At 33.7% G+C, this 16,322-nt stretch overlaps 1 protein-coding gene across 1 annotated transcript; it reads right to left on the bottom strand.

Moving 5' to 3' along the window:
- Positions 1-333: 333 nt before the first annotated feature.
- Positions 334-2,236, bottom strand: LOC120273132. Its single transcript, XM_039279778.1, has 4 exons — positions 2,107-2,236; positions 1,197-1,283; positions 819-967; positions 334-771 (listed from the first exon to the last, which is right to left on the bottom strand). Exons 1-4 carry the CDS (start codon positions 2,234-2,236, stop codon positions 334-336), a joined length of 804 nt encoding a protein of 267 aa, XP_039135712.1.
- Positions 2,237-16,322: the final 14,086 nt, after the last annotated feature.

The raw sequence follows: 16,322 nt of genomic DNA, 5'->3' as shown, positions 1-16,322 counted from the left end.
ACACCGAAAGACCCAAGTTAAAGCAAACCACAGCAATAAAGGATGAAAAAAATAAAACAAAGAGGAAAATGACTAAAACAAGATAACATGAACAATGACAAAACAAGATGATTTGGGTTTCCACCCAAGAAACGATTATTTAATGTCACTAGCTTGATGTACCTATTTAACAGAGGGATTCATGATGTAAAAATGAATTACAATTTGTAGATTGAGGAACTCCCTTTTGAATTGCGTAATTCTTCATCCGGTGACCATTGACCATAAATGTTCCCTTAGTGGGGTTTTGAATGCACCATGAGGATATGTCTGCTTGACCTTGTAGGGTCCTCACTAATGAGACATGAGTTTTCCAGGGAAAAGCTTCAACCTTGAGTTAAAAAGGAGAACTTGCTTCGCAACTTGAAATTGTTTCTCTTTCCTGAGGTGATCATCATGAATTCTTCTCATTTTCTCTTTGTACAAGAGTGTATTCTCATATGCATTCAATCTGTGCTCCTCTAATTCATTCAACTGGTACTTCCATTTTTTCTGTACATTCTTCATATCCAAATTCAACAATTTAATTACCCAATATGCTTGATGCTCAAGCTCGGCAGATAGATGACACGCTTTGCCATAAACCAAAAGATATGGTGTATGTCCGGTGGACGTTTTATATGATGTTCTGTAAGCCCAGAGAACATCATCCAATCGTTCTAACCAATCACACCAGTTATGATGTATTGTCTTTTCGAGAATTCTCTTTAGCTCACAATTTTTAACTTCAACCTGATAACTTGTTTAATGGTGATAAGCAGTGGAAACACATGGTTTACCCCATATTTCTTCATCACTTTTTCAAACTGAGTGTTGCAAAAGGGAGTACCCATGTCATTGATGATTGCTCTAGGAGTGCCAAACCAAGAGAACAACTTCTTCAAAAACTTAACTACCACTCTTGCATCATTTGTGGGAAGTGCCAGTGCTTCAACTCATTTAGACACATAATCAACTACCACTAACACGTATCTATTTCTGTTTAAATTCTAGAAAAGGTCCCATGAAATCAATTCCCGAAACATCAAAAACTTCACATTGCTAGATAGGAGTCTGTCTCATTTCATCTAGCTTGGATAGGTTCCCACTTCGTTGACATTGATCACAAATTTCAATAAACCTTCAAGTATCCCCAAAGAGCGATGACCAGAAGAAACCAGCTTCTAATATCTTCTCAGTAGTGCGATTTACACTAAAATGACCACCTACTGTTCCAGAATGATTGTGCTCCAAAATTTCCCACCCTTCAGCATGTGAGACACAATGTCTCACGACAAAATTAGTGCAAAGTTTGTACAAGAAAGGGTCCTCCCAAAATTAGTGCTTAACATTAGATAAAAATTTCTTTCACACTGTTGGTAAGAGAAATTAGAGGGGATTACTAGCCCCACCATATAATTTGCCAAATTGGAAAACTAGGGGCATTCGCCATCTTGGGCAATCCCCCTTTGGACCCAATAGAGATGTTCTTCTAGAAAAGCATCAATAATCCTTTGGGGTTTGCTACTATTTTCTTTAGTGTGCACCAAACACGACAAGTGATTTGCCACCACATTTTCTAATCCCTTCTTGTGCCGAATTTCAATATTGAAATCTTTCAGGAAAAGGAGCCATCTAATCAGTCATGGCTTTGCATCAGTCTTTGAGAGGAGGTAACTGATTGATGTGTGATTAGTGTACACTATGACTTTAGATAGAACCAAGTATGATCTGAATCTATCAAAAGCATAGATGATCGGCAATAACTTTTTTTCTATGGTGGTGTAATTCTATTAAGCTAGTGTTAAAGTTTTACTTGCATAATAGATTTGGTGGAATAATTTATTATGTCTTTACCCCAACACTGCCCCAATTACCAAATCCTTTGCATCGCACATAAGTTCAAAAGGGCGATCCCACTCGGGAGCTTTCACAATCGGCGCTTGGACTAACTTCTCCTTCAATGTCTAGAAAGCCTTAAGACAATCCTGATCTAATTTAATGGATGTGTCCTTTTCTAGTAATCTTATCATGGGCTTTGAAATTTTTGAGAAGTCTTGAATAAAGTTTCTGTAGAAACTGACATACCTAGGAAACTTTGAACATCTTTTGCAGAAGTGGGTGAAGGAAGTTTCTCAATTGTGTCTAGCTTGGCCTTGTCAATTTCAATCGCATCACCAGAGATTTTGTGGCCTAGCACAATCCCTTCAATTACCATGAAATGACACTTCTCCCAATTTAGAACCAAATTCATTTCTTCGCACCTCGAAAGAACTCGTTTCAGATTTTTCAAGCACCCATCAAATGAATCCCCAAAAACAGAGAAGTCATCGATGAATGCTTCCATAAAATCTTCAATAAATTCATCAAAGATTGACATCATGCATCTTTGAAGAGTTACTGAGGCATTACATAGGCCAAAAGGCATTCTGCTGTTAGAGAACGCCCCAAACAGGCATGTGAAAGTGGTCTTTCCTTGATCTTCAGTGGTGACAAGAATCTACAGATATCCGGACATCCCATCAAGGAAACAATAATACTTGTACCCAGACAAACATTCTAGCATTTGATCAATAAATGGCAGAGGGAAATAGTCCTTGCGAGAAACATCATTTAGTTTCCAATTATCGCGCAGCTGCAGTTGTCTATCTTTATTTTAATGTCTTGTTGTTCTCTTTTACTTGTTGAACTTTATAGTTTAGTGAGCAAGGGGAGTCCCCTCCTACATTGACATTTTGGTTTTTTATTTTTCAGTTATTCTATTTCAGTCCATATTTTTGTTATTTTCTTGAGCTTTACTCATGTGTCTCCATTCATCTCAGGGATTGTGTGGGTGCTTGGAGTTGGCAAGCACGTTGAGAGCAGCAACATCACTCTCCGTGTTTAAGAAATTATGGTTTTGATGAATAGCACACATGTTGAGAGCGGCACCATCACTCTCCATGTTTAGGAAAGTCGTATAAACCTCCTCTTTAAATTTGTGTTCTCCAATTTTGTGTTGCATGCCATATATCTTTACATTGAGGACAATGTAAAGTATGGTGGAGGGTTGCATGCTTGTTTTTGTAGATGAGTGCTTTGCTAATAATGGTTTATGATTGTTTCGTTGGTAATTCTTAAACCTAGAGGAACATGTGTGTATTAGTGACTGTTGGAGCCCAATTGTAGACTCACTGTTACTTTTAAGACCTAAAACTTGATCACTCTCTGCCCTAATTGTCGAGCCACATGTTTTAGGATGAAATCTTTTGTTTAAGAAAAAACAAAGAAGTCAGATTCCTTGATAGGAATGCCCTACCAGTCCAATTTTGAACTTCTATTTGTATAGTAGAAAAATCTATCACCTTAGAAGCGTGAAAGCCACTTTTGAGTAGTCGAATTTTGGGCATTACATGTGTACATTTGATGACCTACTAAAATAAAAGGTTATCTCTAGGGCGTATGAAGCTACTACACACAATTTTCAGTAGAATTAAGGTCAAGTTGTGTTAGGTTGACTCCTCGAGACTACGGGGCACTCAATTTAGGGTTTGGGCACACACATAAGGTCCTTGAAGTAAAATTGTAGCCTTTTATTGAGCATTCTTGTTTTAACTAACTCCAGTTGTTCCCTCTATGCTTAAGAATTTACTATTCCCCTGAGATCAGAAGTGAAGCACTTATCTTTTCTTTTATTGAGTGATATGAGATTGCTTAAGAATAAGCAACAATTCTAGTGTGGGGATATTTGATGAGTGCATTTCATATCATATTTATTTTCTCTCAATTCATTCTATTATTTATCCTTTAGCATACTTTGGTGTATATTCAGTGTTATTCTAGGTATATTTATTCTTTATACATGATTCAGGTGCTCAATGCAATTTGGAGTAAAATTGGGGATGAAACGACAAAGAATGATAGCTTTTGCTAAGTGCTCAAGTTGAACACGAGCAGAGCACGGTCGTGCTCTGTCCCCATTATTATTCAACCTAGAGACGACCCAGTGATAATTCAAGTAGAGGGGTGCTCTTAGGCCAAGCACGGTCTCAACATGACCGTGCTCTTCCCCTAATTATTTCAGTATGCAAATAGTTTCCACCTAATAGGGAAAGCACGCTTAGGATGCTACTAACATGGTCATCCACAGTCGAACCACAGGAGGAGCATGACCATGCTCCTTCTCCTGATTTTCCAAGGTGAGAACTTAGCTGATTCACTCAAAAAGCTCAACGAGAAGCACGGTCCATGCCCGATCATTCTTAGACCATGATGAGCCCGAAATCAGCCTTTTAACTCCAACGTTCTAGAGTTTTAAGCTCATCTTTGTTAGGGGATTTTATTTTCCACTGGGAGGACTTTGATGAAGGTGAAGATTAAGCTTCTTCACACCATCTAAGGGTATTAAGGACGAGTTGGAGGCACAAGAGAAGTGGGATTAGCATCAAGGAATATCAACTAGGAAGAATATCTTAAGAGGAATGGAGTCATGTCTTCTTCCCTTAGATCTTTATCTGTTTCTTCCATGTTGTACTCATCCATGAGGGGCTAACCATCCACGGTGACTCAGGATGTTGAACTATGATGCTTTGTATGCTTTGAATACTTGATTTTAATGTTCTACAGAGTTCTTTTGGTTTATTGTGTTAAACCTTGTGTTGCATAACTTGATGTGTTTGATTTTCAAAGTTGCTTATGTAAAACTTGGTGTATGGATTGCTATAGTTGTAGTTTCCCTATGTGATTGCAAAACTTGATGTGTACAAAACCACAGTTACCTTAGCAAAAGTTGGTGTATTTGAGAACCATAGATGTAACATTGCTTTTGAGCACACGCAAGAACCATAGAATGTACCTGGTAGGCATTAGAAGCAAGTCAGCATACTTTAGCTCATAGGAATTGTCCCGGGACATTGCTCTCTTGTTGTCCAAACCTCAATCCTATTCTGCCTGATAATTCCACCTATTCTTCCTTTTACTTGTTTTATTTTCTTTCTTTATACCAAACCCAATTCTTGCTTAACTAGAGATTAGAAGAAGGATGAGTTACTTTAAGTCCAATCCCTGTGGTTCAACAACTATATCCCTCATGGGGTACCACTGTATTACTTGTGTGTGACCCATACACTTATGGAGAGTGCATCAACATTCCGAAAAGATTGCATAGGATTAGAGTTTTGATTAAAAACAAAAAAATAGGAGACATTCCAAAATGAGAACATATGTTCAAAACCGAAAATAGGTGCCATTCTGAAAAGAAAACAAAGCATTTGTGTTTTTATTCAAAATTAAAAAAAAATAGTAGGCATTCCTAAAAGAAAACATATGATTAGGGTTTTGATTTAAAAATAAAAGATATTCTAAAAAGAAAACTTAGGATTATGTTTTTGCCAGAAAAGGGAAAATTAAGAGACATTTAGAAAAGAAAATATAGGATTAGAAGTTTGGTTAAAAAATAAGAGATATTTAAAAAAGAAAACATAATATTAGGCTTATGGTTCAAAATTGAAAAATAGGAGACATTTCGAAAAGAAAACATTGGATTAATGTTTTGATTAAAAAATAAAAAAATAGGATACATTCCAAAAAGAAAGCATAGGATTAGGGTGTTGATTGACAAATAGGAGACATTACAAAAAGGACATAGGATTAGGGGTTTGATTCAAAACTGAGAAATAGGAGACGTTCCAAAAAGAAAACATAGAATTAAGGTTTTCAATTAAAACTAGCAGACATTGTGAAATCAAAACCGAAAAATAGAAGATGTTCCCTAAAGAAAACTTATGATTAGGTTTTTGCTTAAAAAGTAGGAGACATTTTGCAAAGAAAACAACTAATGAGGATTTTGATTCAAAACCGAAAAATAGGAGACATTACGTAATAAAAACATTGGATTAGTGTTTTGATTTTGAAAATAGGAGAAATTAAGAAAATAAACATATGATTAGGATTTTGTTTCAAAAATAGGAGATATTGGGAAAAGCAAACATTGGATTAGGGTTTCAATTAAAAACCGATAGATAGAAGACAATCAGGATTAGGGTTTAGATTAAAATATAGGGCACATTCTAAAAATTAACCATTTGATTAGAATTTTGATTAAAAACCTATAAATTGTAGACATTTCACAAAGATATTATTGGATTAGGTTTTTGATTTAAAAATAGAAGACATTCTAAAAGGAAAACATAGGATTAGTGTTTTGATTGAAAAATAGGTGACATTCCAAAAAGGAAAAATAGGATTAGGGTTTTGATTCAAAACCAAAACATAGGAGACATTCAAGGAAAAATAAATTATATGTTCAGAACTGAAAATAGGAGATATTCAAAAATGAAAACATAGCATTTTTGCTTGGACTCAAAACCGATAAATATTAGACATTCAGAAAAGAAAATAGAGGATTAGGGTTTTGATTAAAACATAGGAGACATTCCAAAAGAAAACCATATGATTAAAATTTTTATTCGAAACTAGTAAATATGAGACATTTTGCAAAGAAAACATATGGTCTTGATTGAAAAATTGGACATTCCGAAAAAGAAAACATAGGATTAGGGTCTTGATTAAAAAATAGGAGGCAAAGAAACATAGGATTAGGGTTTTGATAAAAAAAATAGGAGACATTCTGATAGAAAGACATAGGATTAGGGTTTTGATTCAAAACTGAAGATACAAGATGTTCTGAAAAGAAAAAATAGCATTAGGGTTTTGATTAAAAAATAATAGACATTCCCAGAAGAAAAACATAGGATTATGGGTTTGATTCAAAACCTAAAAGAGAAAACATTCCGAAAAGAAAACATAGGTTGAAAACCAAAAATAGGAGACAATATGTAAAACAAACATTTTATTTGGGTTTGATCCAAAACAGAAAAATTGGAGACATTCCAAAAGGAAAATATAGGATAAAGATTTTGATTCAAATAAAGAAGACATTCAAAAAAGAAAACTTATGATTATGTTTTGAAATGAAGAGCAAAAATTAAGAGACATTCCTAAAGAAAACATAAGATTATGGTTTTGATTAAAAAATAGGACACATTTCAAAAGAAAACATAGGATTAGGGTTTTGATTCAAAACCAAATAATAGGATACATTCCGAAAAAAAAACATAAGATTAGGGTTTTAATTAAAAATCGAAGACGTTCCGAAAGAAACTAGGGATTACATTTTTTTATTGCAAAACCAAAATTATGAGACATTTTGAAAAGAAAACATAGGGTTAGGGTTTTGATTGGAGATAGAAGACATTCCGAAATGAAAAATATAGGATTAGGGTTTTGATTTAAAAATAGGAGAATTCTGAAAAGAAAACTTACGATTAGTGGTTTGATTGGAAACCAAAAAATAGGAGACATTCTGGAAATAAAACATAGGATTAGGCTTTCTGTCAGAAATAGGAGACATTCTGAAAAGAAAATATAGAAGTAGGGTATTGATTGAAAAAAGAAAAAATTGGAGACATTCTGAAAAGAAAACTTAGGATTATGTTTTTGATGGAAAAGCAAAAATTAGGAGACATTAAGAAAGGAAAACATAGGATTAGGGTTTTGATTGAAAAATATGAAATTTTTTGAAAAGAAAACAATTGATTATTATTTTAATTAAAAAATGGGAGACATTCTGAAAAGAAAACATAGTATTATGGTTTTGATTCAAATCTAAAAAATAGGAGATATTTTGAAAATTAAACATAAGAATATGGTTTTGATTGAAAAAATAGGAGACATTACCAAAAAAAATATAGGATTAGTGTTTTGATTGAAAAATAGGAGACAATCCGAAAGGAAGACAATGGAATAAGGTTTCGATTCAAAACCAAGAAATAGAAGATGTTCCGAAAATAAAACATAGCATTATGGGTTTGATTCCAAAATAGGAGACGCTCAGAAGAGAAAAGTAAGCATTAGCATTTTGATTTAAAACCGAAATATAGGAGATATCCCAAAATGTAAACATAGGTTCAAAGCTGAAAAATAGGTCACATTCCGAAAAGCAAATATAGCATTTGGGTTTTGATTCAAAAATGAGAAATAGGAGACATTCCAAAAAGAAAACATATGATTAAGGTTTTGATTCAAAAATAGAAGACATTTCAAAAAGAAAACATAATATAATGGTTATGATTCAAAACCTAATAATAGGAGACATTCCAGGAAAAAAAAATAGGATTAGGGTTTTGATTCTAAAGTAGAAGACATTCCTAAATGAAATCATAAGATTAGGATTTTGATTCAAAAATAGGAGACATTCCGTAAAGAAAACATTGGATTAGTATTTTTATTAAAAGATTGAAAAATATGAGACATTTCAAAAAGAAAACATAGGATTAGGATTTTAATTGAAAAATAGGAGACATTACGAAAAAAAAACATAGGATTAGAGTTTGATCCAAAACCTAAAAATAGAAGATGTTCCGAAAGGAAAACATAGGATTAAGGTATTCATTGAAAAATAATAGACATTCTGAAAGGAAAACATAGGTTTATGGTTTGGATTCAGAGATGAAAAATAGATGATGTTACGAAAAAAAATATAGGATTAGGCTTTTGATTAAAAAATAGGAGACATTCCAAAAATAAAACATAGGATTAGGGTTTTGATTAAAAAAAATAAGAGATATTCTGAAAAGAAAACATAGGCTTATGATAAAAACTGAAAAATAAGAGACATTTCAAAAAGAAAACATAGGATTAGGGTTTTGCTCAAAAACAGTAGGCATTATGAATAAAATATAGGATTAGATTTTTCATTAAAAAGTAGGAGACATTGTGAAAAGCAAACATTGAATTAGAGTTTTAATTCAAAACCGATAAATAAGAGTCATTCCTAATAGAACACATAGGATTAGTTTTTTGATTAAAAAATAGGACACATTCCAAATGTAAAACATAGGATTAGAATTTTGATACAACCTATTAATATGAGACTTTTTCGCAAAGAAAACATAGGATTAGTATTTTGATTGAAAATTCGAGACATTCCAAAAATAAAACATAATATTAGGGTTTTAATTAATAAATATGAGGCATTAAGAAAATAAAGCATAATATTAGGGTTTTGATTTTAACGAAAAATAGAAGACATTCCGAAAGGAAAACATATGATTAGGATTTTGAATAAAAAATCAGTAGACATTCCGAAAAGAAACATAGGATTAGGGTTTTGATATAAAACCAAAAAATAGGAGACATTCCAAAAAGAAATCAAAGGTTCAAAATCAAAAATAGGAGATATTCCGAAATGCAAACATAGCATTTTTGTTTTGATCCAGAACCGATAAATAGGAGACAATCCGAAAAGAAAATATAGGATTAGGGTTTTGATTCAAAAATAGGTGACATTATGAAAAGAAAAACTAGGATTAGAAGTTTGATTCAAAACTTATAAATAGCAGACATTTCGCAAAGAAAATACGTGATTAGGGTTTTGATTGAAAAGCAGACATTCTGAAAATAAAACCTAGGATTAGGGTCTTAATTGAAAAATAGAAAAAAATTGAAAAAGAAAACATAGGATTAGAGTTTTGATTGAAAAATAGGAGACATTCCTAAAGGAAGACATAGGATTAGGGTTTTGATTAAACACTAAAAAAATAGAAGATGTTCAAAAATGAAAACATAGCATTAGGTTTTGATTAAAAAATAAGAGACATACCAAAAGGTAAACATAGGTTGAAAACCGAATATAGGAGGCATTCTGAAAAGCAAACATAGCATTTGGATTTTGCCTCAAAACAGAAATATTGGAGACATTCCGAAAAGAAAATATAGGATTAGAGTTTTGATTCAAAAATAGAAGACATTCCAAAAACTACACGTAGGATTAGTGTTTTGATTCAAAACCAAAAAATAAGACACATTCATAATAGAAAACATAGGATTAAGGTTTGAATTAAAAAATAGAGGACATTCTGAAAAGAAAACTTAGGATTAGGTTTTTGATTGAAAGTGAAAATGAGGATACATTCTTATAAAAAAATATATGGTTTTGATTGAACAATAAGAGACATTCCAAAAACAAAATATAGGATTAGGGTTTTGATTAAAAAGTATGAGGCATTCTGAGATGAAAACTTACGATTACTGTTTTGATTGAAAATAGAAAAATAGGAGACATTTAGAAAAAAAAACATAGGATTACCTTTTGATTCAAAAATAGGAGACATTCTGAAAAGAAACTATAGGATTAGGGTTTCGCTTCGAAAAAGAAAAATAGGAGACATTCTAGAATGGAAACATAACATTTTGTTTTTGATACAAAACCGAAAAGTAGGAGACATTCATAAAAGAAAACATAGGATTAGAGTTTTGATACAAAATAGGATTATGTTTTTGATGGAAAAGTGAAATTTAGGAGACATTAAGAAAGGAAAACAAAGGATTAGTTTTTTGATTGAAAAATATGAGATATTCTAAAAAGAAAATATTGGATTAGGGTTTTGATTAAAAAATAGGAGACATTAAAAAAAAACACATGATTACGGTTTTGATGGAAAAATATAAGACATTCCCAAAGTAAGACATTGGATTAGCTTTTTGATTTAAAACCGAAGAATAGAAGACATTCCAAAAAGAAAACATAGCATTAGTGTTTTAATTCATAAATAGGAGACATTCCTAAAAGATAATATGAGATTAGGGTTTTGATTCAAAACCAAAAAGCATTAGACATTAGGAAAAGAAAATACATGTTCAACACCGAAAATAAGAGACATTACGAAAAGAAAACATTGCATTTGGGTTTTCATTATAAAAGGAAAAATAGGAGATATTCCGAAAAAATAAATTAAATTAGGGTTTTGATTAAAAAAAAAGATATTACAAAGAGAAAACATAGGGTTGGGATTTTAATTCAAAAATAAGAGACATTCTGAAAGAAAATATTGGATTAGGGTTTTGATTGAAAAATAGGAGACATTACAAAAGGAAGGCATATGATTAGGGTTTTGATTCAAAACTAAAAATAGAAGACATTATGAAAAGAAAAACCTAGGATTGGCGTTTTGATTGAAAAATCCGACACATTCCGAAAGGAAGAAATAGGATTAGGGTTTTGATTCAAAACCAAAAACTAGGAGACATTCTAAAAAGAAAAAACATAGTATAAGTTTCAATTCAAAAATAAAAGACTTTCCAAAACAAAAACATTGGATTAGGGTTTCGATTAAAAAATAAAAAATAGGAGCCATTGTAAAAAAGAAAACATACGATTATGGTTTTGATTGAAAAATAGGAGACCTTAGAAAAGGAAAACTTTGGATTAGGGTTTTGGTTCAAAACCGAAAAATCGAATATGCTCCAAAAAAATAACATAGGAGTAGGGTTTTCATTCACATATAGAAGACAATCATAAAAGAAATCATAGTGTTAGGGTTTTGATTCAAAACAAAAAAAAATCATATTAGGGTTTTGATTCAAAACCTAAACATTGGATTAGTGCTTTAATTCAAAAATAGGAGACATTCCAAAAAGAAAACTTAGGATTAGGATTTTGATCAAAAAATTGCAGGCATTCTTTAAAGAAAACATAGGAATAGGGTTTTGATAAAAAAAATTGGAGGCATTCCTTACAGAAAACATTGGATTATGGTTTTGACTGAAAAATTGAAAATTCAAAGACATTCCAAAAACAAAATGATGCACTCTCCACAAGTATACAGGTCGTACACAAGTAATACAGTGGTACCCTGTGAGGGATAGGGTTGTCACACCATAGGGACGGGCTCAAAGTACTAATTGATCTTCTAATGTCTAACTAATGAACGATGGTTGGTTAAAGGGTTACAACTTGATCCTAAAGGAGGGAAAGATGACAGTTGAGGGCTGGAATGGAACTAAGTGAGATACATAGAGATAGAGCAGTGCTCCGAACTAATCCCCTCTACATCCTAAGGTTCTTGTGTGTGCTCAAGAACAATGTTGCATCTATGGTTCTCAAATACACCAAGTTTTGCTAAGGTAATTGAAATACCTAAGAAACTATGCAAATCAAACACATCAAGTTATTCAAACACATGATTAAACATAAGAAACCAATATGACTCCGTAGAAATTAAAAGTGTCACGCCCCGTCTACGGGTCCCAAAAATGACATACCACCACGACAACCCATGGGAGGTCAAACACCTGCCTCAACCCTAGATCGCCGTCAGGCTATCCTGTTCCCTGCACAACATTCTATAACAACAAGAAGTAATTTAAGAATGATGACATACAACCACCTTACTACACAAAACAACATTGAAACACAAGATAAAAACATGGATAATCACCACATAGAAAACCAAAACAATAAAGATAACATCCCCCAAAACACTGGGTATAACTCTCATACATCACATAGTCCTGACTGACACAATTAGGTATATTCAAGAGAAGTGAAAACCAAATATCAAGGTATAATATCCTAGTGGATCCTTCTAATACATGCCAAAATGTTTTAAGTATCATACACAGCTTAAGAAAATCACAAAATAATCTCTGCCAAGCACTTAACTCTTTTACTCCGCTGCTGTGCTATCACTTGGGATTGAATAGAAGAGGGGATGAGTAACTAAGTTACTCAGTGAGGGGCTAAACATGGAACTACATCTCATACATGACTGAATAAAAATAAAATACCAAAATATGCTTCAATTCTCAAATTATTTAAAATACTTTAAATAGCAAGTATAACATAAGAAATAGACGATAAACACCATTAACATCACCACGAAATCTATACAAGTGTCAAATCTGAATTCATATATTTCTTTAATAACTCATATCTCAAAACATTTAGAAATAAGTAAACCAACAATTAAAATAGTCAATTGTATCACAACTAGCCTCGAAAACCCTCCATTCGCTAGCCATGGCCTCTGTTAGGTCAGGAGCCACCAAGATGCGCGTATCTTGGTGTTGGCCTTCGGGGAACCTATGTTGTGACTCCGAGCACCCAACCCTGCACACCTTTCAGGCTCTCTACACGCACCTTGAAAGGGTAAAACATCATTCGAGTACTCCACGCCACCCTAACAAGGTCGGCCAGTGGAAACTCTAACCCTTACTGTAGTAGGTATTGAGGATCCCCCATGTTACCATCAAAAAATTTAAACAAATATCTTGCCTGTAGGCTCAATATATAAATATCAACATGATAGCACAATTCTCATCAAGAGATCACAAGTTTTCACATTTGCAACTTTCACTCCATGAGTGAATAACATGATTATAACATCTTCAATGAAACCACTTTCATCAAGAATATCATATGAATGTAATCTTTGAAAATATACTTCAAATATAACATCATCATGATGAATTTCAATTTGGTTTACACATGCCATTTTAGTCATTATAAGAAGAACATCAAGTATCTTGAAATACATAACTTGAAAACATAAATTTCAAAACATAGGGTTTCCAAACCACAAATAATATATATAATCTTTATCAACAATCATGAAATAAGCCAAGTCATAAATCATAATGATTTGTAGATCCCATGGAAAACATTTCAAGAGTTTTAACACCAAAAAGTTTATCATTCAAAGGTAAGTAATTTAAGTTCTAGCAAGCATGCATGATTTATAGCCCATGATTTAGTAAATCCCACTCACAAACTTGGCGAGCTGAAACACCCCAGTGTTACTTCTCCATCGCCTCTTTCCCCTTGATTGAAGTCTCACCTCCTAGAAGCATTTAAACAACCAAAACAAGCAATGAAGCCTCTTCAATGACTTTGATAAATTGAAATGAAGAACAATGCTCAAAATGGGAAAATGAGTGCTCCTAGAGTTTGCTAAACACTCTAGCAAGAAGATCTAACAAGAATAAAACTCTCACAACCCTCAAAACTAACAAGAAAAGTAAAAGGAACCAAACTTGATTCGGTGTTACCATAACCCTAATTTAGAACATGAAAGATCTCTCTCAAATCTCAATGGATTTAAGGTTATACAACTTCAATCTTCTTTTATTCTTTAAATCAGAACAAAACCCATGATTATCCATCAATAACTTCAAAGAAAGCCAAAATAAGAGAAAGGGAGAAGAAGAAGATCAAATGCAACACATCCTTACCTCAAAGCTTCACAAAACCCTAAGGAAAAGCACTTCTAAAGAGAGGAAGAAGAGATCTTCGAGTTTCTTCTTGATTCAAGGCAAGGGATGATGGGTTTGAGAAGTGGGGATGAAGGTTCTAGAGGAGGAGGAAAGTGGAAGAGAAAAGGTCTCAAGGAAAAGTGTAAAAATAATGAGAAAAAGGTCTTTTAAACCCTAAATTTACGCCCCGAACGACCCCCATATGGCCCCCATAAAGCCCATCTGCCCTAGTAGAAAGTTTCTAGAAATTTTCATACCGGCTCTATCCAACCTCTATGGACCCCGTGTGCCACAAACAGCTTGCACTAAAATGGCTCTAAATGGCTCATTTGGTGTCTGATTGACCACATTTTTTATTCTAATGACTCGGAACACTCTTAGGCACACTCCTAAATGTAAATTATTCAAGAAAACCCATTGAAACATGAGGAAAAAAGAATATACATATATATATATATGAAAAAGTCGAATTACCAGAAAAAGTAAGTAAATTAACACAACATATAAACATCCAAGTTCATAAATCCGGGGCACAAGAGAGTGGCTGGCCCCTCATAGTTTTACAAATCCATAAAAGACTAGAGATAACAAAAGGTAACAAAGCCATGAAAGACTCCCCTCTTTGCTTCTCAACCACTCCGACGATGCTTCAATGAAGTTCCACTGGCCTAGCTCTGCTCCACTCGCGATCTTGAACCGTAGCTCCACTCTCGCCCAAAAACAATAAAGGGGAAGATCTTGGCAGCCGTCCCCCAAGAACAAGAAAGAAGGGATCCTCTCAAATGACCTAGATCTGAGCTTAAACAAAGGTTTTCGAGGTGAGCACAGTCGTGCTTACGGGTTGCTTCTCTCCCTGAATATCTGCGGAAAGTCTGGGCAATAGAATCACAGAAATTTAGCATGAGCACGCCCCTGCTTCTCAACAGAGCACGATCGTGCAAGGAGCACACAAACCGTGCTTTTCTCCAAACTTATGTTTTGCTACAGTAACTCAGCTATAGTGTTTCACTATAGTGACAGTGCTTCGCCTGATGTAAAATTTGCTTGGGATAATCAGGGAGAGGAGCACTCACGTGCTTATACTGTGCTTCACCCGAGGACACCGCTTTTTCATCTCTTTTGATACTGTAACTGTGTCGAATCCTGTTCTTTTTCATAGGAACCTATTTTGCTACACGAATACATAATAATACCCATAGTAGCATCAAATCACAACAAATAAATGCTTGAGGATAAGATAAATACATAAAAGGGTATAAAAATATCTATATGAAATGCACTCATCAAATACCCCCACATTTGAACATTTGCTTGTCCTCAAGCAAAACACATCAACGCATAAGAAAGAAGATGAGTGCATGACTATTGAACCTAGTAATATAGGAATTTCAAAAGTGTAATAGAAAACCAGTTGTCAGTTTGTGTTCAACTGATAAAAAATGATAAGTTTCACCATCACAATGTACTCCCTCTATGTGTGTGTGTGTGTGTGTGTGTGTGTGTGTGTGTGTGTGATTACCCTTGAAAATGTGCCCCATGCAATGTTGAAACAACCTAGCATGTATGTGTGTGATTTTTAACTAAATAATGGGTAGTAGCTTCATACACCCTAGAGGTAGACCTTTCTCCCTGTAGGTCATCAAGTTAACAAGCGTATGCTCAAGATCCGACTACTCAAGAGCAGCTTTCACACTTCCAAGATGATAGCTCTTTCTACCATCATTTGAACACAAAATAAACAATTCACTCGTAGGGCATTCAAAAAGAATCCGACTCTCTGTGTTTTTTTTTTTTAACACAAGAACACTAATGGTCAATTAGCTAAAGCCTTCCTTACACACAAGTGGCAACACAATTAGGGTAAGGTAAGAAATGATAGTGTTTCCAAAGCAAGAGTGAGACTAACAATTAAACTCAATAAAAATACACTAACACTCTAATGTCACACTAGACTTAGAAATTCCAAACCACAAAATCATAGATCGTTCTAAGTCATGCCTCATCACAAAGGATAAAAAATACAAAAGCCTCAACCACACTTAAACCGTACACTATCCTCAATGTACAAATGCATGCATGAAGAAATGAATCAAGGACAATAAAATTGGGGAGAAGTTCTAGGGACTTTCCTAAACATGGAGAATTGATGTTGCCGTCCTCGAATAGTATATACCTTGCTTCCATATGGCTCATCTCCTGAAAAGCGAAATGGGGCACATGTGAAGCTCAAGAAA

This window comes from Dioscorea cayenensis, chromosome 12 (genome assembly GCF_009730915.1).
Source record: "Dioscorea cayenensis subsp. rotundata cultivar TDr96_F1 chromosome 12, TDr96_F1_v2_PseudoChromosome.rev07_lg8_w22 25.fasta, whole genome shotgun sequence".
NCBI classification, from domain to species: domain Eukaryota; kingdom Viridiplantae; phylum Streptophyta; class Magnoliopsida; order Dioscoreales; family Dioscoreaceae; genus Dioscorea; species Dioscorea cayenensis.
This window is presented reverse-complemented; position numbering and strand designations above follow the sequence as displayed.

Coding starts and splice junctions, on each gene's coding strand:
- LOC120273132 (XM_039279778.1), bottom strand. CDS start 2,236: ATGGTAATTGAAGGGATTGTGCTAGGCCACAAAATCTCTGGTGATGCG. Junction 968..1,196: donor TGAGAAGATATTAGAAGCTG/GTTTCTTCTGGT, acceptor AATGAGTTGAAG/CACTGGCACTTCCCACAAAT. Junction 772..818: donor AAGTGATGAAGAAATATGGG/GTAAACCATGTG, acceptor ACAAGTTATCAG/GTTGAAGTTAAAAATTGTGA.